We start from the raw sequence: 24,442 nt of genomic DNA on the forward strand, positions 1-24,442 counted from the left end.
GGTCCAGCCCAAGTCCAGACATCAACAGTGCAATTTTACAGCCCCACGAGCCCGAGTTAACTGACACAGGCCAGCCGTGGGCGTTTTATTGCAGTGTAGACATACACTTAGACAAGAATACCATGAAAGGTTGAGAGGGGGCTGGTAAGGGAAATGATTGTCTAAAATCTCCAAGCCCCAATAACCCAAGACAAACATCCCAAGACCCATCTGCAGGGATGCCCTTGGCAAACACTCTTTGCTTGCTGCTCTGGCCCTTACCTGTCTTGTGTACTATTGCAATATGTCAGTTTAGCCAAGAGATCTGTATTCACAGTCCAACTGAGATCACCAGTAATTGGTTGAACAAAGTGACTGAGCTATATGGAGGTCTGAATAGTCACTCGCTTATCTTTGAACATCTTTGATGGCTTTTGTTTATTGATTTCAACTTCTGTAAAAGTTTGCTGGCCACTGGTGAAATTTTTTATATTATCCAACCTTAACTATTCTGTCTAAAGCAGGAAACGCAACAAAACTTTGTTTTTACTTAGTACCAAACAAAGATGAAAAATAATTAAAAATATTCAGCTCTTCATTGGAAGATCTCAGAGCACTCTGCAGGATTGCAAGTATTTTTATCCCTGTTTTATGGAGAGAGAGAAACTGATGCACAGAAAGGTTAAGTGACTTGCCCAAGGCTGCAGAGCAAATCAGTGGCACAGCCCAGAGTACCCCTTCCTTCCCGTCTCCCGGTCCCCTTCTCTAACCACTAGACCATACTACTTCCAAAAGCAGGCAACAATAAATGCTGTGTGTGATTTACAAGCACAGGTTGGAGTGGAAACTGCAAGCTAAGGAGTTCTGTCAGACAGTCACCAGCCTACCCATAATCTATCTTTTCCATATGCAAGTCAGACCCAGTTTAGAGAGAACTTTCTCACTCTTCTGATTTCAAACGTCAGTAGTATCAACCTGCATTACATATTGAGAAAAGTCCTTCCTTTACATGGCATTTATTTCAGCTGTCACGAGCAGCCAAAGTGATCTCTTGGGGAGATTGATTGTAGGGTATATTATAAATTTGGATTTTTTAAGTGTTCATTTTTATAATAAAGCACATTCCACAATCACTGAAGTTAGCACAGGAAACGGATTCCTCTTGCTGATACAATTGTCGGGTTGTTTCAGTTAGAGTGTGACGGGGACGTTGACCAGATAAAAATCACAGGCCTGATTCCCCATTGCCTTGCACTCTGCACAGTGATTTACATCTCTGCCAAGCGAGCGCTGCATGGGTATGAAATGCTGCTGAATCCCAGTAGTAGCATTATACACTCACTTTGCCTAGGTGTAACTGACTACACAAGGTGCAAGGCAGAGGAGAATCAGGGCCTAGATTTTCAAATTGATTTATCTGTGTTACCAGTTCAGGGCCTGATCCAAAGACCTTTGAAGTCAGTTGGGGCAAGTTGTGTCAGTGTGGGTAGAGAACAATGCAGAGGAAGGGAATGGAGGGGAAGACATGAATGGCAGAGTGATAAGAAAACAAGATTTTTATCTATGACCATGGATAAGATTTTCAAAAGTGCTCAACATTGGCTTAAATCTTCTCCCATTGAAATCCAGGGCAAACGCCCATCCCCCCCTCTTCAATAAGGGCAGAGTTAGGTCAACACTGAGCTCTTTTGAAAATCCCACCCTGCAAAAATGAATATAATATTTTATTGAAATTAACAACTTGTTGGACTTAACATTAAATAGAGATGAAATGTAAAGATTCGAACGCTTGTCTCCTTTGTACATGATGTCCCCTCTGCCAAATAATGTGTTTCAGTCACAGATATGCATACAGGCCAAAATTTCCAATTTAACTGCCTTTATTTTTAAATATGAAGTTAGGGCCCTAACAATAGCATTAGTGTTGATTTTAAAAATGATCAGTGATGGAGAATCCACCATGACCCTTGGTAAATTGTCAGTGGTTTAGTATCCTCATGGTCAAAAATTTACACCTTATTTCCAATCTGAATGTGTCTAGCTTCAACTTCCAGCCATTGAATCATGTTATACCTTTCTCTGCTAGACTGAAGAGATCAGTATTAAATATTTGTTCCCCGTGCAGCTACTTAGAGTCTATAATCAAGTCACCCTTAACCTTCTCTTTATTAAGTTAAATAGATTGAAGTCTCCGAGTCTATCACTATAAGGCAGGTTTTCTAATCCTTTAAACATTCTCATGGCTCTTTTTTGAGCCCTCTCCAATTTATCAACATCCTTCTTGAATTGTGGGCACCAGAACTGGATATATTATGCCAGCAGTGGTTACACCAGTGCCAAATACAGAGGAGCCGTTCCTAGAAGGATCAATTCAACATAAGAAGAGAAGAAACAAACGGAGAGGAGTGTCACACTAGAGCCCATTGCTAGGAAGGGCATCTGGCAAAAGGGAAGCTGTGGCTGTGAACCAAAAAACGTGCCACAATTTTGTAAATCAACGTTTCTCAAACAGAATCAACTACCAGAAGGTTAAAACTGGTCGCCCTGTGTTTTAAATGTTTCCTAGCAATGCATTGCAAGGTGTTGAGATTGTGATGCTGTTACACATTGGGGGCTAGGTGTGCTGTAGGACAGAATGTGCAGGAATGTGCCAGTCTGTCCCACCATGCAGAATTACAGCCCAGCTTCCAAGTGCTTCTCCGTAAGGAAGGCACATGTGTGGAGAAAGATTAGATATGTTCTCTGAGCTGTTTACAGTGAAATAGGCAGCTCTTAAAACGAACAAAGGATTTGTAGGGGTGTACCGTGGCTTGCAAGTAGCAATGCCCTACATTTGTAATAAAACCGGTGGTTTTAATATGCACAGAAAAAGGACAATCTTGTGGCTGTAGAACTGGGCTAGCACTTGGGAGAGCTGCTGTAGACTCTCTATGGCCGCAGATAAGTCTCTCGATTTCTCTGTGCCTCAGTTCCCCATCTGTGCAATGGGGATATTAGGACTTCCTTTCTCCCACCCTTTGTCTGTCCTGTCTATTTATGTTGTAAGCTCTATGGGGCAGGACTGTTTCTGCTATGTGTACAAACAGCTCTTAGGGCAATGGGGTCATGCTCTTGGCTAAGTAATATAAATCATAAGAGTGTCTTACCACTGGCCTTTACCAGGCAGGAGGGACATGGGTCAATGTGTATGTGGTAGCCCAGAGTGCCCCAACATTGCCAGACCTTTGGCGAGTGAAACTTGCTGAAACTCCAAAGAGAGAAGTTGACTAAATTGTGTGAACCCAACAGCGAGCCCAGAACCATCCCTGAAAATCAGGAGATGCCCTATCTCACCTGCACTCTAACCAGCTTTCCCTCTCATCTCATCCATCCCAAATCACCTGTAAACCAGTGCTCAGGGCTGCCAAAGCCAAGGGACACAGCACTCAGATGCCACTCTATCAACAGGCATGGCAAAATTGCTAAAATATGGTGGTCAGCTGACAACAAAGTACGCCCCTGCGGTCATCTGAAATCTGTTCACTTCCCTTGGCCTCCTTAGCTGCTCCATCAAAATAGGTCCCACCCCTAAATGAGAGAGGAGACCCCCAGCCTTGAATTGCAGGTATTCCCATCCTCCTGCTGAGAAGTCTTTATTCCACATCACACCACCATCTCACCACCACCACCACACACACACCTGTATCCTCATACATACGTATATAATATCTCCTATGTGTAAAACAGTCGTTTGCCAAACTCTTTGATAGACTTCCAGAGGATGGCATTGTTCCGAATGAAAGCTGTTATTACTGTAGTACGCTGTACCTGGCTTCTGATTAAATTAACTCTCTTGCAAACCCTTACAAGTTATTCATAGGCTGCCTTACCTGGTATTGTAGTAGCATGCTTACAAATATTGTAGCAAAGAAATATCTCTTTGTACCTTTTGAAAGAAAATCCTTAAAATAAAGTTTTTCAGGGCACATTTCCTGTACTGGAGAGGGGATCAGTAAGTAGCTGACCTGTTAGCTATATACATTTCCTGTTCTCCAAGCCAGTAACTGCAGAACTAGAATATGATAATCCAGTGCAGGATTTTGACATGAATATTTCATAAAATAATATACATACACAGGTGCTCTAACTTTCAGCAGGTCTCTGCTGTGTCATGATTTCCCTTTGGACTGGTCTACTGCCTATCTTGCAGCCTCCCTCAGTTCCCTCCCCTGCTTCCTCTACTCACTTTGCATTGAAGATTCCTAATCATTTGGGGAGGGGGGGAGGCTTTTCAGTTTATAACATGAGCCAGAGTGGATCTGAATGGAGGGAGTTGTGAACAAACTCGCTGACTCAGGCCAAGACGAAAATAGGTTCCAAATCATTTCACCCACTGAAGAGCAGAGGTACATTGTACTTACTTACACTGTACTAAACGAAAAGAACATCCTGAAGAAATGTAAGGTGCACAATTTAAGAATAGAGAACAGCCCAAGTGCCTGTCTAGGTTGTTTCTGTTGGAGCCAGGGGCTGGCAGTGGGGGTACAATTACCTCATGTGGAATTTTTCAGCTGAATGCTTCGCTAGACATACATGTGGAAGGGGGGTAAAAATGATGAACAAGCATCCACTTTAATACCAGTTATTAAAAGTTACCCTTTCGTCTAGACTGTTTTCATTTGTTTAGTTTGATTCCTGCACATGGTATACAAACTGCAGTGTGTGTGTATATGAGGGATGGCGGGAGGGGTAAACAGCACAGATAGTGATGTCTACCATTAAAGTTATCCAACACTTCCCATTATAAGATCCTACTAGCTTTAGTTGCTTTATCACTTTGTCAAACTTTAACCATTTTGGCTGAAGTTTTCCGTGCTGGATGTCTGCCTCAGTTTAAGTCATTTCATAGAACATGGTCAGGGAGAAATATGTTGTTTTGCCCATATTACAAAAATTGTTACACCCATGTAGCTGAAAATTTGTTGTACCTCTATGGATTAGTGACTTGAAATTTGGCAGGGGGGGTTGCCTTGCTGACAGAGATGGGACTTTTGTTGTTCTTGTGAAAATCCACCCAAATTCGGTCAAGTTATAAACCTCTAAAAAAAATCTCATTTTGCGCACACTCAATAGAGACTAATTAGACTTAGGCAACTAAATTCTCTGTGGAAGAATAGGCTGCCCCCATGTGTCCCCTTATGGGTGGGGTGCTTCTGCTCTGCCCATTATTCTTCCTTCTTCCAAGCCCTTTTACAGAGACTCTACATGCTTGTTTGTCCAATTGCTACCTTTATAGGGGTCTGGGTTTATTGAGGCAATAATTCAAAAGTAATACTCAGAGTCCCGCAAATAATCTGTCCAAGGCATGGCTCTTACCTCAGAGCCTGGGTGAGTGAAAGGGCTCCTTCATCTAGTCCTTTTTCTTTTTTGTGAGTTCTCAAGGAGTGACCCACCTGGGGGTTTGGATTGCAGCTATCCTGCTCAGATCTGACTCCCCTGTAGACTTCCCAGGGTCAACTTCCTCAAACAACGGCATCAGCTCTCTTTTATAAGGAAGTAGCTGCTTCTGGTTCCCTCCCAGCACCAGCCATCTCTGGTTAGCTCATTTATCAATCCTGCTCCAGGCTTGCAGTCTCCTGCAGGCAGCTCCCAGCATGCTCCATCCCCTCTCAGTGCCTGTGGGCTGACCACAAGGCTCTTGTGCCATCCCAACAGAAGGCCTGCGCATGCTCCATTCTAGGATTGCAGAGGCTGAGCAGGTCTTTCACTGCAGTTGCTCCTCCAGTTTGCTGTGGGCTGTTGTGATGCCAGGTATGAAAACTGAGGGCTGGGAAACTGTTTCTCTCAATGTTCCCACAGCTGGTGTCCAAGTGGCATGGAGGAGAAGGCAGAAGCAGCAAGAAACAGAGCAGCAAGAAACAGATGGGGGAGAGAGAGAGATGCATGGCAGAGGATGAGGAGGGTAGAAAACTTGCGGGACAGGGGTTAGGAGCAGGTGCTGGGGGTAGGGGGGGAAGGGCCAAGAGTAGAAGGAGGTGGGTAGATTGGCAGGGACCAAGGACATGGGAGGATAGAATCAGGGGGGAACACAGGCATGAGCTGGGGGAAGGGCCAGCTCAGAGGACAGGAGCAGGAGCAGGGTAGGGACTCTGGAGGGGGGATAGGAGCAGATGAAGATGGGAAGAGACTACAGGGATGGGGTAGTAGGGTCTACAGAACCTGGAATTGAACCTATTACTCCTGACAGAACCAGAAAAGTACCCATAAGCCACATACTACAGGACAGGCCCAACAAAGAAAATAACAGAACACTACTAGCCATCACCTACAGCCCCCAACTAAAATCTCTCCAGCGCATCATCAAAGATCTACAACCTATCCTTAAAGATGATCCCTCACTCTCACATCCTGGAAGACAAGCCAGTCCTCACTTATAGACAACCTCCCAACCTGAAACAAATACTCACCAGCAGCCGCACCCCATACAACATAAACACTAACCCAGGAACCTATCCTTGCAACAAAGCCCGATGCCAGCTCTGTCCACATATCGATTCAAGTGACACCATCATAGGACCTAATCACATCAGCCACACCATCAGGGGTTCGTTCACCTGCACATCTACCAACGTGATATATGCCATCATGTGCCAGCAGTGCCCCTCTGCCATGTACATTGGCCAAACCGGACAGTCTCTTCGCAAAAGAATAAATGGACACAAATCTGACATCAGGAATCATAACATTCAAAAACCAGTGGGAGAACACTTCAACCTCTCTAACCACTCAGTGACAGACTTGAAGGTGGCAGCTTTGCAACAAAAAAACTTCAAAAACAGACTCCAAAGAGAGACTGCTGAACTCGAATTAATATGCAAATTAGACACAATTAACTCAGGCCTTAACAGAGACTGGGAATGGCTGGGTCATTACACTAATTGAATCTGTTTCCCTATGTTAAGTTCTCCTCACACCTTCTATGGGTCATCTTAATTATAACTTCAAAAGTTTTTCTTTTCCCTTGCTGACGATAGCTCATCTCAATTGATTAGACTCTTCCTGTTGGTATGCATACTTCCATCTTTTCATGTTCTCTGTATGTATAAATATCTCCTGTCTGTGTGTTCCATTCTGTGCATCTGAAGAAGTGAGCTGTAGCTCACAAAAGCTCATGCTGAAATAAATTTGTTAGTCTCTAAGGTGCCACAAGTACTCTTGTTCTTATTACTCCTGAGTCACCACATTCCTTTGCTATCTGGTAAATAGCTGTGAAACCCATGGACAAAGTGTGTGTCTCCATCCTCCTGTATTGGTATGTCCACCTGGAAGATAACAGTCTTTTACTGCTGCTAGTTACTAGATTCCAACTCTGCTAATGACCCATGTGGGGGATCTATATGGCTCCACATGACATTTAAGTTTTGGTGTCTTTTGTCAAGCTAGGAAATTGCACAAGAATTGAAGTGAAAAGAATGTTATTAAGGTTGCAAAGGCAAGCACTCAAATGAGGAAATGCCAGAATTAAGATTGCTTGTACAGTACCTTAAGATACAGGGCATGTCTCCATGTCGCACGGAGGTGTGATTTCTAAAGCGCACTAACATGTTGTGCTCTAATTGGCCCATGCCGACCCTGCTGGATGCACTAAAAGTTCCCTAGTGGACTTTAATGAATGTTAAAGCACCCTAGGGAACTTTGGGTATGCACCATGTTGCAATTGTAACTAATAATGCTATCCCTATTAATTATGTACTTTCAGACTGTAACCAGTCTTTCTAGTGCTGAGGAAGAAGGGGAGGGGTCTTGTGGTTAAAGCACAAGATTGTGAGTCAACAGACCTGAGTACTCGTCCAGGCTCCAGAGCAAACTTTCAGTGGCCTTGGGCTACTCGCTTAATCTGTCTGTATTTGTATAATTCTTCCTCTTGTAACAGTCTATGGCAGAATATACACAGGTGCCCATGGAGAGCTGAATAGCATACAAGTGATATTGGAGATAAAACTCATGATCTTCTTCCAAAAATCAAAACCCAGCTTCTAACGTTTGAGCTAAAGGAGAATCTTTAACACTCACCAGTGTTAGGGTTTATAGGCCCATTTCAGATCTTCACTCTCATATCTGTCCATCTGTCTGTCTGTCCCCTTAGTCTTCGAGCACCTCCTGAGAACTTAAAATAGAAGTAACTATGAAAATCTCTTTAGTTGTTCCCATCTGTAGGAGAAATAGGCTTAGTGTCAAGTGTGTGTGTGTAACTTGCTGCAGGAAAGCTAGTAAAAGAAATGAGCTTTGTATTTCGTTCCGTTATGTCGTGAGGTCCATGGTCATTCCTATCTCTTGCGGGAGGGAGTTCCATAGCATATGTCCCGCTCCTGTTAAAGTTCTGTCGTCCTCTCTGCTTTGCCTACTGGCCAACAGTTTTCATTGTTGTGGTAACTATAATGGGATGTCATGGTTGCAAAGGGAGAGTCGTTCTCATGGCAGCTAGAGACAATTCCCTGGTGGACTTTGAATATCTGAACAGAGACTTTGAGCTAGTTAGTCAGGAGCCAGTTAAGAGAGTAAAACACTGAGGTGGCATGTTCACAGCATCCTATGTTGTTAAGTAGACAAGTTGCTGTGTTTTGTACCAGATGTAGGTTTCTCGAGGGATGAAGGGGGGAGCCTTCATTGCTAGATCTAATAAATTGAAATAATTACACATTGCAGATAGTTAATCACAAATGTTTGAGGAGGTTTGCTTTTGTCTTGAGAAGGGCAGTGATTTACATCCACCCCCAACAGATACATGACATAATTCCTTTTACTACTTTCACTACCAAAGTTTAGTCAATACAAAGCTTATCTTTAGGCATCTAGGATTAACAGGAATCCCATGAAACGCTCCAGCATCTGTCCATAGCTATGGACAGACACTAACATCTTAAAATAAATTGGATCTCTATGCCATATATATTCAAATTTGTAATCTGGTTCAGAAACTCAGGCTTCTTCCACTTGAAATGAACTAAAATCTCTGTTTAAGCAATAAAGCAAGACAGTCACATCTATACCCAAGTCTAACTACATCCAATAGAGAGCAGTGGTACTTGCCAGTCAGTCACAATATATGATACATACATTGAGAATACCACCTGAATTCCTGATCTCTGTTTTATAGAAGCAAATGCCATATTAATTCAAACTATATGAACTATGTGACCAACATTTGATATGAATGCACTTCCATTAAAATTGCTTAAAGGATCTGTATGCTAAACCTCTTATACAGCAAAATATTTAGCATCTCAAAGCTGCCGAGGGAACAATGAATGATAATTATTAGATGATTTATGAGTTGTGCTGAATTGAGGGCTTAGTTATGCTCCCAAATCCCTCTCCATTGAGACATTACCAATAAATTCTGGCTTTTTGTGTTTGGCAATCTTCTGCGCAGAGAGTTAAATTTAAGTACAAATATTTTCTCTTCTTAAAAGACATTTTGTATTTAAATCTTTGCTTTAAATTAAAAATCCCCTAGCCTGTCTTTGAACTTATCATAAGTGCATAGATAAAATGCAACTTCTCCGACCTTCTGGGAGAAAAAAATGCAGTTAAGATTCTATAAACACTCTGGAGTGTTCATGCTTTCAAGAGCTGAAATGACCTATAGTCAGATACCATCTAAATGGACAGGAAATTGAATGAAAGATTCCAAGAAAAGCCCCTTGTATTAAGTTTTATGAGAACATAATCGGTTCATCCCCAGCATGGTTACTAAGAAGGAAGTATTGTACTTGTGGACTTTATTCATCAGTGTATTTCTCATCAGCAATATCGTTTTCTTTTATTTGTGGTCATTGTCATTTACCAAACGAAATCTGATTGTTTGAACAACCTGCTGTATAAAGCCTTAAGCTTAAGCTCCAATGGCTAAATCAGCATTGGCTGGATACATGGTTAATAGCATTATTATTACTTTTGTGGTTTTCATGTTATTGCTTGGTCTGGTTAGCTAGAGTATTTATTACAGCCTTCCTTCTGATTTATTGTATCAAAGTGAGAACAATGTATATGTCCTAAAGTGTGCAACAGTTCTGAAGTGCATTCTTCCAAGTGCCAGTTCAGACTGATCTACCATATGTTGCCTTTTATTTCCTCCTCATTTATCATCTCAGACAGCTTGTATTGGACTAACTTATTTAATTGGTTTGGCAAGATGGTCTTTTTCTAATATGAGCATTCATAAAAACATGTTGAAGTAACTTTTTTTCCAGAAAGCCCTTTTGATCATAAAACTGAAATCTTGTACCGCAGGCAATGACAAATTAGAATGTCTCTAAGAATTTGTCATGATCATTTAGTTATTGTCTCAATTGGGGTTTCAAGCTTTGAATTGTTTTCTTCCCCCTTGTCTTTTAATGACTTGCATTGCTGAAGAATTTTAAGTAAAATGATTAATGTCTCAGTGATGCCTAAGTAATATTTTGTTTCCTAAATAAAGTTAATCCTAAGATTTACCATAGATCAGTGCTGGTACAATATGCGGAATCCTTAGAATAATATTTAAAAATGCAGTGTGTGTGCTCTCTTTTGTAATGCAAAATAGAAATCAAACAAGATTCCAGTTGTACTGAACATCACTCTTCGTTTAGTCCCTTTTATCTTTCTAAGCCCTGAAATATCCCAGGTTTTTGAGATCTCCCATTTCAAAAGTGCATCAGAAAGCACTAAAGGTGATTGGCAAAATTTCTGCAGAGGGGGAAGAGCTTGAGAAATGAGTGTTATACCAAGAGGAAAAAATTAAAATCCACAGGAGGACCCAAGCTTCCAAAATCCCTACCACCTGAGAGAGCTCTCCTTATGCCTAAATGAGGTTGTTTTTTCTATCATAGAGATTAACAAAACAAATGATCCTCTTTTATCATTTGGAAAAATTAATTTCTACTCCCTACGTCTAAGTGAGTGAAAACAAGTAAAGCTCAGTGAGAGAGATTCTTAATTATCAGAAACATTTTCAAAACATTGGGGCTTGGCATATCTATCCAAGTATAAATGAATGAAATTTACTGATGTGGCCTAATCCAAGAGGGCTGGTTTCAAAGAACCATTTTCTTGGTCTTGGTCAAAACATCTTGATGCCAGTGTTTTCCTTTTCAATTAGATCAACTATACAGGTTTACCTCCATCAGAAGATTATATTTGCCTTCCAAATTATTCAAGTGGAATGTTCAGTTAAGGCCGTTTCCAAAATGAAGTTATAATGATGAAGTGTGAGTGCAAATATTGATGGTTTCTTTATTTCTTTTCCAGGCAGAGTATGAAATTGCTCCAGATGAAAAACTGGGAGAGAAAGGAAAGGAAATCATGATGAAATACCTCACCCCAGAGGTAAGGGGCTGCCAAAATGATATCACTGAAGGAATGCAGGGCACTGCTCTGCTACACAGAGGATGTTACAAGCTCTTAAACCAATGGTATGCAGTTTAGTGGTAATATCCTCTGGGGAACAAAACTTAATCTGTTAAGTAAAACTGCCAGGTATAAGTGGAGTCACATTTAGGTCCAAAAATTCACTTTGAAAGATAAAGAACTTTTTAGGGGCCTTATGCATCCATTGATGCATAAGAGGGTTTCTCTCGTCTCTTCTCTTTATGTAGAAGTTACACATATGCAGTATGAAAAACAGTGGCAATCCAGACACGATTATGTGGTAAGCGTTGGTGAGTGGTGAATTTTAGTGGCAACTGCTGTATATCAATTGGTGAATTAGACTCCTTAATGTTGTCTCTCTATCCCTTGTAAATACTTTATGGAGCTGTGTGTCTCATAAGACATGGAACGCTGCTCTTCAGCTGCTTTCTTAAGGATAGGTTCATACTCAGAAATCCATATTCTTTTCTCCCTATCAAGTCCTTACTGTTAAATCTTCAGTATTCATGAAGGAGAAAAGCTCATGTGAACATTGTGTCCACTGGGTGGCATTACGAACTGGACCACGAGGCTGCTGCAAGAATTTTGGGCAGGCTGCAGCTGGGACCAGTTCTTTTTTGTTTTTTGTTCATTTGTTGACCACATTTAACTTTTTGCAGAAGTCTGTGCCAGTAGGCAACGAATGCTGAGCTTCAAACACATGAATTATTGTAGGCTTTCAGCTGCTGCAGGCTTTCTAAGGGTAACTGAGTCCCATAATCACCGCTTAGAGGATTTTACAAGAGGAGCACGTTTAACCCCAAGGATAATGTATTACATGTTGTAGTAAATGCATTTAAAAACATTTAAATGATATAGTGTGATTTGGAGGTGGAGAGGCAGGGCAGACCACCTTTTTTTGCTAGTCAATCATTTTCCTACGATAAAGTTATTTGTATACTTTAAAATATGGAGATATACTTATCTCATAGAGCTGGAAGGGGCCCTAAAAGGTCATTGAGTCCAGCCCCCTGCCTTCACTAGTAGGACCAAGTACTGATTTTTCCCTGAATCCCTAAGTGGCCTCTCAAGGATTGAACTCTCAAACCTGGGTTTAGCAGGCCAATGCTCAAACCACTGAGTGATCCCTCTCCCCTTTAAGTTCTCTCAGGGAGTTGTCTGCAACCTAGTTTCATGTGACGAGCCTGATTAGTTTTAAGAATATAAAGAACAGATCCTGCTGGTATGAATTGCTGCTCCCCATTCATTATAGACCCTAAGTTTACCACTGGGTTTTATTTTTCCAAGATGGTAGTTTAGGGTAAAGTCTTTGCTGCAGAGTAATGAGGGACGCAGGTTGAATATTTGAAGGCCATCATTCTCCTCTTGCCCCAGGAAGACCTGTTTTGTTTTTCTTTGCAGTGGAGAAGTGAGTGTTGCTGATGCTAGTGACATTTTAGCCCTAATTAAAGCGAGAGGTCAGTGCTCACTGACTTGCGTTAAGCACGACAAGGAACTGTGCAGTTTCCCAAAACGTCACTGACAATCTACCTCAGTGCTGACCAACAGCACCACTGCAATCCTTGGGTATGTCTGCATCACAATCTGTTGTGACTGACTGCAGCACTTGTAGACATACTCAAGCTAGCTTTGATCCAGCTAGCTTGAATTACAGCAGCAGTAAAGCTGCAACAACATTGACTAGCTGCTTGAGTACATAGCCCTGGTCTTTGGCACATGTGAGCAGCCCATGTTGCTGCCTCTTCTTTTATGGCTTCGCTGCTATTGTTATTTGAGTTAGCTAGCTCTCAGCGAGCTCAGGTTTGTCTACATGTGCTGCCGTCACACCTCTGATTGCTGTGTAGACAAATCTACGGTCTCTTGAGCAGTAACCACCTCGTAGCAAATTCATTTCTTTCTCCTCAAAAGGAAGGATGGTCTTGAGGTCAAAGGAGAGTCATAGCATTACAGAAATGTAGGGCTGGAAGGGACCTCAAGAAGTCATCAAGTCCAGCCCACTGCACTGTGGCAGGACCAAGTAAACCACCATCACTGACGTGTTTGTCCACATCCTTATTAAGGTGTGGTGCCTAGAACTGGACACAGTACTCCAGCTAAGGCCTCACCAGTGTCAAGTAAACTGGGACAATTACCTCCCATGTCTTACATGCAACATTCCTGTTAATGCATCCCAGCATGATATTAGCCTTTTTCCTCAGCTGAATCACATCATAGACTCATGTTCAATTTGTGATCCACTATAACCTCCAGATCCTTTACTGCTTAGCTAGTTATTCCTCATTTTGAAGTTATTCATTTGATTTTTCCTTCCTAAATGAAATACTTATCACTTGTCTTTATGGAATTTCATCTTGTTGAATTCAGACCAATTCTCCAATGTGTCAAGGTTGTTTTGAATTACAACCCTGTCCTCTAAAGTGCTTGCAACCCCTCACAGCTTTGTGTCATCTCTGTATTTTATAAACGTACGCTCCACTCCATTATCCAAATCATTAATGAAAATACTGAATAGAACTGGACCCAGGGCTGACCATGAGGGACCCCACTAGATACGCTCTCCCAGTTTGACAGCGAATCATTGATAACTACTCTTTGAGTGCTGTCTTTCAACTATTGTGCACCCACATTATAGTAATTTCATCTAGACCACATTTCTCTAGTTTGCTTATGAGAATGCCATGTGGGAATATGTGAAAAGCCTTACTAAAATCAAGATATATCAAGATTTATTAATTATATTAAGACTCAGGAGTTGGGGTTTCCATCCTGTGTCCTATCATAATATTTATTCACTTGATTGTGTTGTGAGGCTTCGTTCCTTTAAGATACATAGGTAGAAGGGGTTAGAGAAATGCAGAGTTATGTTATTTCCTTTGTAACCTAACTCCAGGTCTCCAGAGGTGGGAGATTAGTACCTGCACTGGCCTCAGCCCTTCTCTTTGTTATTACTGGAAGAAGATACTGTGTCATTTTTGTTTCTTTTTGGAAATGACGTCAGTGCAGCTCCATATGGAGGAGAAAATATTTCCCAGAGGCTAGACTAATTGTGCCATCTCTGCAGATTGGTTACTAGATTTAGTAATCCAAATCTCCTCCTTCCTCAAAGACCCTAAGGGCTTGTCTACACTATCCCACAAATGGTATTTAATTAATGCTAACTAGGAACTATTTTTTTTCACACCTTTAGAGTCTGTATGGCAGCATTACAGTGGGGGAGTGTGCACTGCTATTCACCCCCCACCACACACACCCATAGTCCAAACCACGAGGCAATGTAGCCTAAGTATATAGAGCAGATGCCCTGATGGAGTACTATCCAAGCCAGCAAAGAAGAACTCTTTTTCATTAGGGGTTTGCATTTCTCTGTTTAATTACCTGCCCATTAAAATAGACAAGTAATCTCAGATTCACACACGTTCTGCTTTCAGATGAACTTTTCTCTTCAGCAGGTATATGTCTGTACTTCAAAGAACCTCACTGTCTTGGTATAAAAATAGTTTGGCATAAAGCTTGATTGATGGAAGAAAATTGTAGATGTTCTTGATTGATTTCTTGGAATAATGGTTCAAATTTAAAATCAGAGTAAATTTGTTGCTGCTGCTGCTGTTTGGAATGCAGGATCAGAAGCAAAATCAAACTAAACTGTTGACTCCGTATTCTGGCTATTAATTATTATTGTTGTTTTTATTTAGATTTCTAAGTAGTTTGTAGTGCTGTAGCTGTGTCATGCCCATTAGGGTGCAATATGTATAATAGATTATCATTATATCATGGGATGCTCATAGCCAGCTTGCAGGCATGCCTGTCACACCCTGAGTGTCTGTGTGCGAGACAGCCCTGGTTCAGCAGCTCTGCCCCAGCAGCCTGTCTACAGCCCCACTCCGGTTTCCACCAGCCTTGGTTACAACCAGCAAGGTGACCCCAACACACTCCCAGTTCCAAATTTCCCTACAGCTGTGTGCCCTGAGTGTCCAGCCCTTACCAGGGCCACTCAGAGTTATAATAATGTTTGTTGCTCCTTTAAGGAGACAAAAGCACATTACAGCTTATTAACTTAACTGGGGTAAATACATCCTTCCCTTCAAACACAGCACTGAGCTGGTATATAGTAAAAATAAAACAAATTTATGAACAAAATATACATAGGATTAAGTGAGTTCAAGTATAAGGAATGAAGACAGAAAGAGTTACACGTATAAAAAAATAAAAATATCCTTACTTTAAAATATGCTCAGTTACACAGGCCATAGAAACAACAGGAAGAAAAAATTTCCCCCAAATAAATAGACCATACCTCACTACCCCCAAAATCCTCATGTGACTCACACAGCTGGAAGCCCGGAAGGAGATGGGCCCTGCACTGTGTCCTCAGACCAGTAGAGGAAGTGAATTCCAGAGTAAAAGACCCTCTCTTGAGACTATTCAACACTAGCCCCCAGACAATCAAATCTAGGGTGTGCTAGCTCTGCACTTGCCATCAGGTGTTGTGGAGAGAGGCAATGCCTCAAATAACCGTGACTCAGACTATGATCAAAGTCCACATCTTGAATTGAACTTGGAAGCAAATAGGTAACGAGTGCAGTGCATGGAAAAAAGTGCTCATATGTTTGCCATGGCTGATACAACAAATAAAGTAAATAGCCTCATTCTGTACCGGCTGTAGCCACCAGATAGTCTCCATGTACAGCCCCATTTGGAGGACACTTTGTGGCTTGTGGATTGGATTATTACAAGCATGTTTCACTATGGCAAACTGCAGAGCTGCATAACCAAATGCGGATAAAAATAGGTGCTTTTGGCCACAGAAGCAGCCGTAATTTCAAGCGTAATTCCAAGTAGGGATCCTCCATTCTTCCACCTTACCCTGATGCATTAACATTCCCTCTGTCTTGTTTGAACTAAGCTGAAGGTAGCATACTCACATCCAAAGTCCCAGTCTCAGCCAAACCTGGGAAACAGAGGCATTGCACTATCTGGCTCTGATGGAAATGCAGGGCTGGCACTTTCATTTAGGCGACCTAGGTGGTTGCCTAGGGCACCAGGATTTGGGAGGGTGGCAGACTGCTCCAGTGGACCTCCCGCAGGCGTCCCTGCGGACGGTCCACTGGTCTCGCGGCTCCAGAGGAGCATCCGCTGGCACGCCTGCGGCAGGTCCACTGGAGCTGCGGGACCAGCGAACCATCTGCAGAGATGCCTGTGGCAGGTCCACCGGAGCCGCTGGACCAGCAAACTGTCCACAGGAACACCTGCGGCAGGTCCACCGAAGCCGCGGAACCAGCGGACCGTCCGCAGGAACGCCTGCGGGAGGTCCTCCGGAGCCACAGGACCGGCGAGCCGGCCCTGTGGCCTAGGGCGCCAAAATCCCTCACGCCGCTCCTGTGGAAATGAGGCCTAGAACTGCATCTACATACTAATGCTGCCTCAATGTAAACTGATTTGCTGTCTTCATTAGTGGTTTCACATGAATGTTGTGCAGAAGAGGAGAACAAATAAATTCTTTTGGGATCTCCATATGAGATCTGTTGTGGCAGAGGAGCAATTACCCTAAACCTCTCTAGGGGATACATGAAAGAGGAAATAATGGAATCACATCAGGATTATACCCTTTTCCCCAGATAGGCGCAAGTGGTGAGTCAACAAAATTTCTTGTGCTACTGTATCAAAGGCTGGTGACAGAGACAGCCAATTCGGCATGGACAAGGCCTTTGTCCATCACTAAGAAGAGACCTCTATCCAACAAGATAAATGCCATCTTAGTGCCATACCCAGACAGAATATCCATCTGAAAGGAACTATGAAATCTGAAGACTCCTGATGGCTTCAAAGTTGCCTCAGCACAACTTTCTCAATAATCCTCACCAAAAAGGAAAGGCTAAGGGCTGGGCAATAATTCTCTGCAAAATTAGCATTGAAAGAGTTTCTTCACTAGGGGCTTGTTTGAGGGAGAGTGGCACCTTACTTCCTTTAGGGAAGCTTTAACAATCTCCACAAGCAACGTACTCAACTGTAGGGTGGGCCAGAAAACAAGAATTCTGATTTGTGAAAAATGTTGAGGTTTCAGAATTTCCTTTCTTTCCTCGACGGAACAAAATCAAGACCTCTCTTTCTCATTCAGGTTTTCACCAGAAATTCCACCCTGGACCTCAGAAACCTTTTTAATGAAAGTTTTTTGTCAAAAACCAAAAGATTTGCATGGAAAGTTTTGGTCTTGTTGAACTGGCATTTTTCAACACAAGATATTTTGTCTAAAAATTTCGAACTGGTTTTACTCAACACCTTCCTCTTTGATAGAACTAGCCATGAGAGAGATGAGTCCAGCTCACAGGGCACAGTCTGAAGCACACTGGAAGCCTAAAAGGAAAGCAGATTTCTGAGGCTGTGACATGGGTTGATAAAAATGTTCATATGAATTTTCACAAACATTATTTTCCTGGTTTCAATGGCAGGTTGTGTTTTGGCTTTTCATAAACTCATTGATATAATGGGAATGGTTGAGATTCTGTCCACCTTATCTATGGTTAGAAAGTCCCCAAGAGTAGTCATAGAACAGTTGTAACTAAACCCACCACAGCTTTACTTCACTGCCTGGCTTCCTGTTGTACCTGACTCCCACCCTGCCCTCCCCACTGTAATAGCTGGCAAAGAGGTATACTTACATTAGTACTGCTTTTAAATTAGCGCTTTGCATTCCATCTCTCTGCATCATTTTTGTCTTGCTGTCTTTGTGAGAGCAACTGTACTCAGCTCTACGAAATCATTAGCTTGTTATTTTCTCTCTCTCTCGCTCTCTGCAGTGTCTTGAGCTACTTTGTCTGAGAGATGGTATATAAAAGCATATTGATTTGAAATGGCTCTTAAGACATTCTCCATATGCCATTACAGTTTATATTTGGACTCAGCTGGGTACTAAAAATGTTACTGAATGGGATGGCTAATGTGCATTGTTATTCCCATTAATATACTTTACAGAATCCGCAGAACAGTAACTGCAGTTGTTTTCTTATCTGAATTCCTATTCATTCACCTTTCCTTCAGGAAATGCACTGAATAAAAGTCATGTTTGCCATTTTTTCCTTTTTCTTCAGGAGGTGAATAGGACAAGGATATAGTTCCTTGTATTCCAGTGAGGGGAGAGCAATGGGTATTTTGTTTAAAAAAAATGTGCCCTTTGTTTTTACAAACAATTATAGGATAAGGAAGGGAGGGCTTAGTCTTGTAAAGGGGAAATTGGCTGATCAGCAGTGTCTGGCCTTGCATTTGTGTACAAGCTAATGAGTGCTGTGCATTCACATTAGGCTCTGTCAATGATATCAACTTATTTTTAATGTGGACAGGAGGAAATTACAGTTGCATGTGAACCTTTTTTGCTGGGCAAACTTCTCCCACTTGAGTCTAGTGCTCCCAGCGTTTGTATCAGTCGTGCACTGCCGTAGAATAAACTTCTTGTTGCACAGCATCATTTTAATCCTGCTGTTGAGGATTTTATTTTCCACTATCAAACACATCTATTGTCGTCTCCTTGAGATTTCTTTTCCCTTCTTGTTTTCTCCACTGGTGACGTAAATATAAAATCAAGGCACTCATCTTGCTGGATTAATCATCTTCTCGAATCACTGCTGCCTTCCATCTCCCATGAGGAAGACTCATTGTATCACTTTTTAATTATATTGGCTATATCCCATTTATGGAAGGGCAGGTCACATCATACTGAGAACTGCACTATCGTTCTGAGACCTCTTGCTATCTGTCTGTTATGCTAAATGCCCTGTAGGAAAGATTCCATAACTACTTTTTGGAGCAGTCAGGAACCGAAGTTGAAAGTCACTGGAAATGATGCTCAGAAAGAAGAAATTAAAGTTCCAGTAAAAACAATCTAGAAAGCTTAGTGTGAGATAGAGACTTAGTGTTCTGAGAGACAAATTTTCCGGGATTGCTTTTAGAACACTGCATTCTCAGGCAAATCCAGCCAGTTGGTCATATACCCAGCTGGCATTTCTCTTTCCAGTTATACATCTCAACGGTAACAAGAGAGCAACACCATACAGTACAGTACAGTACATTCTCTTCCACTGGACAATGTGTGTGCTCCCTGCATTGTTTGCACAGAACATACCTGATGCATGTCATGGTGGAAATGGGAGCCTGTGTGAAGGGGAGTGGCTATCTGCAGAGGCTGCACAAGAGTCCTCTAGTTAGATTACCGACAAAGCAGTGAGCACTTGATTTTTGACACAGAAGAGGCGTGCAGTGTGGTGTGCCATGTGAACACAACATGCTGCAGGATTCTAAGACTGGCCATGGGTATTTACTAGCTCCAAATGTTATTCACAGCAGATTTTACAACTATCAGAAGACTTTTAGGATGCCAAAGACTTCAGGTGAAATCGTGACTTGAATGAAGTTAATGAGAGTTTTGTCATTGACTTCAGTGGGGCCAGGATTTCACCTTCTATCTTGATGAATTTGCCATTCCTCTTGTTATTGACTTCACTATTATGTAGTGACTGTCCAGTAGTGAGTGTGTAACCTGAGCCTCCACCTAGTATCTAGCATAATATATAATCCAGTCTCCAGACAAATCAATATGCAATTGTTGTTGTTCCAGAGACAGCATAATCAATGTCTCTGGCGATCCGAGTGTCTCAGTCCTAAGGAAGTTGGGAAATAAACTTCGCAGTGTGCTTTTTGTACAAGCAGATCTCCATAGATTCACGTGGATGTTCCCATTTTGGCAAAGGTTCTGAACAGCAGTCCAGTGACCTTGCTCCTCAAATCAGTGCTTTATAATCAGGCTTTATTATTAATAAGCATTCTTCTAATTACAGGGGACAAACTGTAATACAGCGTGTTAGTGGAATCTAAACAAAAAAATCGTGCAGCTGGTTTGATGAGGAGTTTCTTTGCTGTGGTCTCAGAGTAAATGACATTTTCCCACGGTTTGTTCAAGCCCTGTTCCCTAATACCTTACCCGCTGTTTATAATACATACCGTAGCTAGTTAAGCACTTAGGACTTCTGGTTCTTGCAATGATGCCAAACTGCTGGATATCCTATTGAAAATGATATGGAGTCTGTTCTAGTCCACTGTCCTAGAATAAATCTATGGGCACTCCTCTGTGCTCATTTGACTTACACAGGGCTACGCTGGTAGAACACTTTTTCATGTGGCTGAAAGGTTAGGACAGGTACAATAACTTCACTGATCACATTTTAAATGGAAATGCTGCTTGACTTGTCTTTGTGGCGGGGTTAAATTCTCAGGTCCATATGTTTATTGCTGAGCAGGCATTTCTAAACAGTTTATCACTTGGTCAGGAAAATCACTGAGATGACTTGGTCCGTGGGCAATGGCCATTTATCTGGCTCAGGTTTGACAGAATTACTCTGGTTTGACCCTTTGAAAAATGGAAACTTGTGCCAGCTGAATCATGTCAGCAAAATGTGTACAATTGGACAGCATGTGAGTCATTCAATCTGGGCAGGCCTCCCAGCGTCATGGAGACTGTGTTCTAGCCAGTGTGTCCGAGAAGTTAGATGGTGTTGCTTTCTCGAGATGTCAGCATTCAATCTGCATGTGTTGGAAGTTTAACCAACAACAATTTGTAAAGCTGAATTTTGTAAATACACAACATTTACCTGAAATAATCTCTGCTGCAGTAACCTTTCCTTTATTAGCTAGGAGGGCAGTATGTCCACTCTGTTCCTAAGCCATTATCCCACGGCAGTCATAACTGGCCAAACTGCAGTTTAGGTGGAAGGCAATTCTAGGTTGCCTATCTACATTGTAGCAATGGGCTAAAACTAATCATTTGTCTGAGTTTCTACCTCACACCCAAACCCTGAACTGCTGCACTTTGGAAAAAATTGGATCCAACTCCAAAAAAGCCCCGTGGATTTGTTTTTCAAAACCCAAACCCAACTGACAAGGACTTACAAAATCTAAAACCACTCCTGGCTTTGCCAGTCCCCTGTGCTGTTTCATTGGGGGAAGATAATCTTCACTTCCCTCCTGAAAATTTTGCTGCAGATGTTATACACATGACATTGTTCCTTTCAGAATTAGGTGGGTGAAGAAGAGATTCCTACATACTGGACAAAGTTTATAAAGTTGGTCAAAGCACTATGATGCCAATGACTGAAGTAGCCATTTATTATTAATACTAATAATAGTGTACTGTCTGGCAGGGGAATCAAAGCATAAGTATCAAGTATCAGAGGGTAGCCGTGTTAGTCTGGATCTGTAAAAGCAGCAAAGAATCCTGTGGCACCTTATAGACTAACAGACGTTTTGGAGCATGAGCTTTCGTGGGTGAATACCCACTTCCTCAGATGCATGCATCTGAGGAAGTGGGTATTCACCCACGAAAGCTCATGCTCCAAAACGTCTGTTAGTCTATAAGGTGCCACAGGATTCTTTGCTGCTTTTAAAGCATAAGTATGTATCTTATTACAGCTTGCTTATTTCTTATGATGTTGGATGGAGAGGAGAAGCAAGTTTCCTGCCATGCTTATATAACCCACGTAACCTAGATTGATATATATGGGTCACACACTGACCAGGGAATCTTGTCCTGAACATCAGAAGTCCACAGCAGTTCAAATCTCCATATGGGCGCCAACACTTATAACATTGCTGGTGGGGATCATCTATGGGACTTGAACCTGGAATCTCTGGATCTAAAAGCATGCAGGGGCTTGGGGGCGTTCCACTTCTTGAGTTAAAGGAGCATCTGTAGTAGCTTAAAAGCAGTAACAGACTGATCAACTCTCATACCTGGTGCAGCCAGCAGAAGAAGACAAAGACTCACACGGGGATAATGCAGATTACTATTAGCCTGTTGGTGCTGCTACCTGCCATCAGTATCTCCCTTAAGAGTGACTGTTAAAGTGAGGTTAAATATGATGCCTGCCTCCTGATTTCTCCATCTAAAAGCTACATTAACGAACTAACCTTTTATGAATGGACTTGGCAGTTTTACGATGTGAGACATGAGAGTTATGCTCTTATCTGGTAAAATTTGAGTGGGAAAATCAGTTTTCTAATAACATTAGACTGTTTTGTTTTAACAGATCCAAAAATCACAGCAACCTCTTAAGACACCATTTTTGTCTCACAAGTAATAAATACACAAAATGTATTTAAATTCATCAAAACCTCACTGGAAAAAAATCTCTTAAAAAAATATGAGCTTCCAAAAATTCCATTGATGGCAGGTGGGTTTAAAACATAACCAGCTTATTCATGCTGTGAAAAGTTGGCTCTCAAAGCTCTCAACTTTAAATTTTTATTTATTTTTTTTAAAAAAGGGAACTACACATGTTAAAAGCACTTGACCTGCATGCCAAGCCTCTGCTTGTAAATTAACTTAATATCATTTAATCAGGCTAAAGCCTGGACCCAATTCAAAATCCTAGCATCATAATTTAAATATCCTAACACAGCTGTTGTTTGTCCAACAGACAAAACTGAGGAAGAGCAGACTATGCCACTGTAAACAGCATGTCATCCTGAACAATAAACATCTTTCTTCTCTCTTCTCTTCTGATGGCAGTTACTGTGTGTTATCTAACTGGCCGTTCACATGGGACACGTGTTCAGGGGACTCCCTTCTTAAAAGGGGTCGATGTTTGTGTGACTTTTTGTTCTACTCTCATGCGGATGTTTCTAGTCTTTCAGTTAAAGTGGCGCCCAACTTCCTGTTTTATATTAATTTTACTCATTTCCAACTTGTTTTTAATACCCTCAAATAGCTAGCTCCCTGTTGGGGTTTCATTTCACGCACGCACGCACACACACACTCTCCCTCCCTCTCAGGATTTTGACCTATTAGGTAGTGAAGCTCATTATTAAAGAGGGCCAGAGCCTGGAAACTTTGTGCCCAGTCCCACTCCCATTGCAGTTGAGAGCAAGAAACCCTCTGACTTCAGTTGAAGCTGGATCAGGCCTCTAATGCATGTGAGCAAACCTTACTCAGTGCAAGCATCTCCAATGACATCAGTGATGCAGCTTGTAAGGGAAGAGTTACTCACATGCATAAAATTTGCAGAATTGGGTCCTATGTCTGGGGTAAGCTAATTTGGGCAGTGGTCTGTCTGTTTTCCCCCTAGAAAGCCATTAAATAATGGTGAGCTTGTAAATGAGTTTTTATAGATGTAGGGACTTTTTTTTTTTTTAATGGAACAAATGATATTTGGTTTACCAGAGCAAGCCAAACTATGACTATTGCAACATAAGGTTGCTTGCTAATGTTTAGACAACTCAACAGTGATGGGAGAACGTCAAAAGGTAGAGAAGTTCCAATAACCAGCTGAGCAGCTGGGTGCTTATCCACAACTTTTGAGCATGTTAAACTGTATAGGAAAGCTTGTTAGAACAGACTTTCTCATATTATCTTGTCACTCCTGTTGCCAGGTCTTGTACGGGAACAGAAATCTGAGCCAGGCATAAAAGAAAAAAATGATTGTTGACAGCAGTTATCTACATTTTTTTTAACCAGAAAAATATGTTCAGTTGAACTAGAGATAGACAGGTAAGGTTTGAACTTTCCACAAGTGTCACAGCCTTCAGATCTGGGGTTTGGGTTGGCCTATTTTATGATATGTAGGAGGGTCAGATGACAAACCGGGATTCTAAAATTCAGACTTTCCTAATGGTATTTGATTCTGGAGTTTGTGCTGAGATCAGGCCAAAATGTAGCAAAAGCAGGAAAATGTAGATTGGTTCTGATTTTCTTCAAACTAAGGGGGGTATACCGTGACTTCTTCTCACAGATGTTTGATTTTTGGCTGAAAGCTTTAACGTGTGCCTGGAAAACGAGGCTTTTGAAAGAGAACTTTCTATTCTAGTCTCTTGTTTAACTTCTTATTTTATCTTTATTAACACACATGAGCTTTCCATATAAGTATTAACAAATCTCATTCATAATCTCAATTGTTGCCTTTAAAAGACTTGTTTGTGTTTAATGAATCTTATCATTATCTAATATGTATTTTATTTAAATTCCAAAAATGGTAACCACATATTGTAAAATCTACTTGATCCTGAACAAAAGATTGTCATTTTTTTTCCCATTGAA

General features: G+C 41.6%; 1 protein-coding gene across 4 annotated transcripts in view; it reads left to right on the forward strand.

The window, feature by feature from the left end:
* The window catches only part of GRK5 (G protein-coupled receptor kinase 5), a 232,529-nt gene that overhangs the window by 148,571 nt on the left and 59,516 nt on the right, over nucleotides 1-24,442 (forward strand). For 3 of the 4 annotated variants that reach the window (XM_030570339.1, XM_030570336.1, XM_030570337.1), the window contains one exon: nucleotides 11,248-11,325. In XM_030570339.1, coding sequence (XP_030426199.1) covers nucleotides 11,248-11,325 — 78 coding nt within the window. Of the gene's footprint in view, nucleotides 1-11,247; nucleotides 11,326-24,442 lie in introns of those variants that run through there. The other variant, XM_030570338.1, reaches the window with a different exon arrangement.

The sequence above is a fragment of the Gopherus evgoodei genome, chromosome 7 (genome assembly GCF_007399415.2).
Source record: "Gopherus evgoodei ecotype Sinaloan lineage chromosome 7, rGopEvg1_v1.p, whole genome shotgun sequence".
NCBI lineage: Eukaryota > Metazoa > Chordata > Testudines > Testudinidae > Gopherus > Gopherus evgoodei.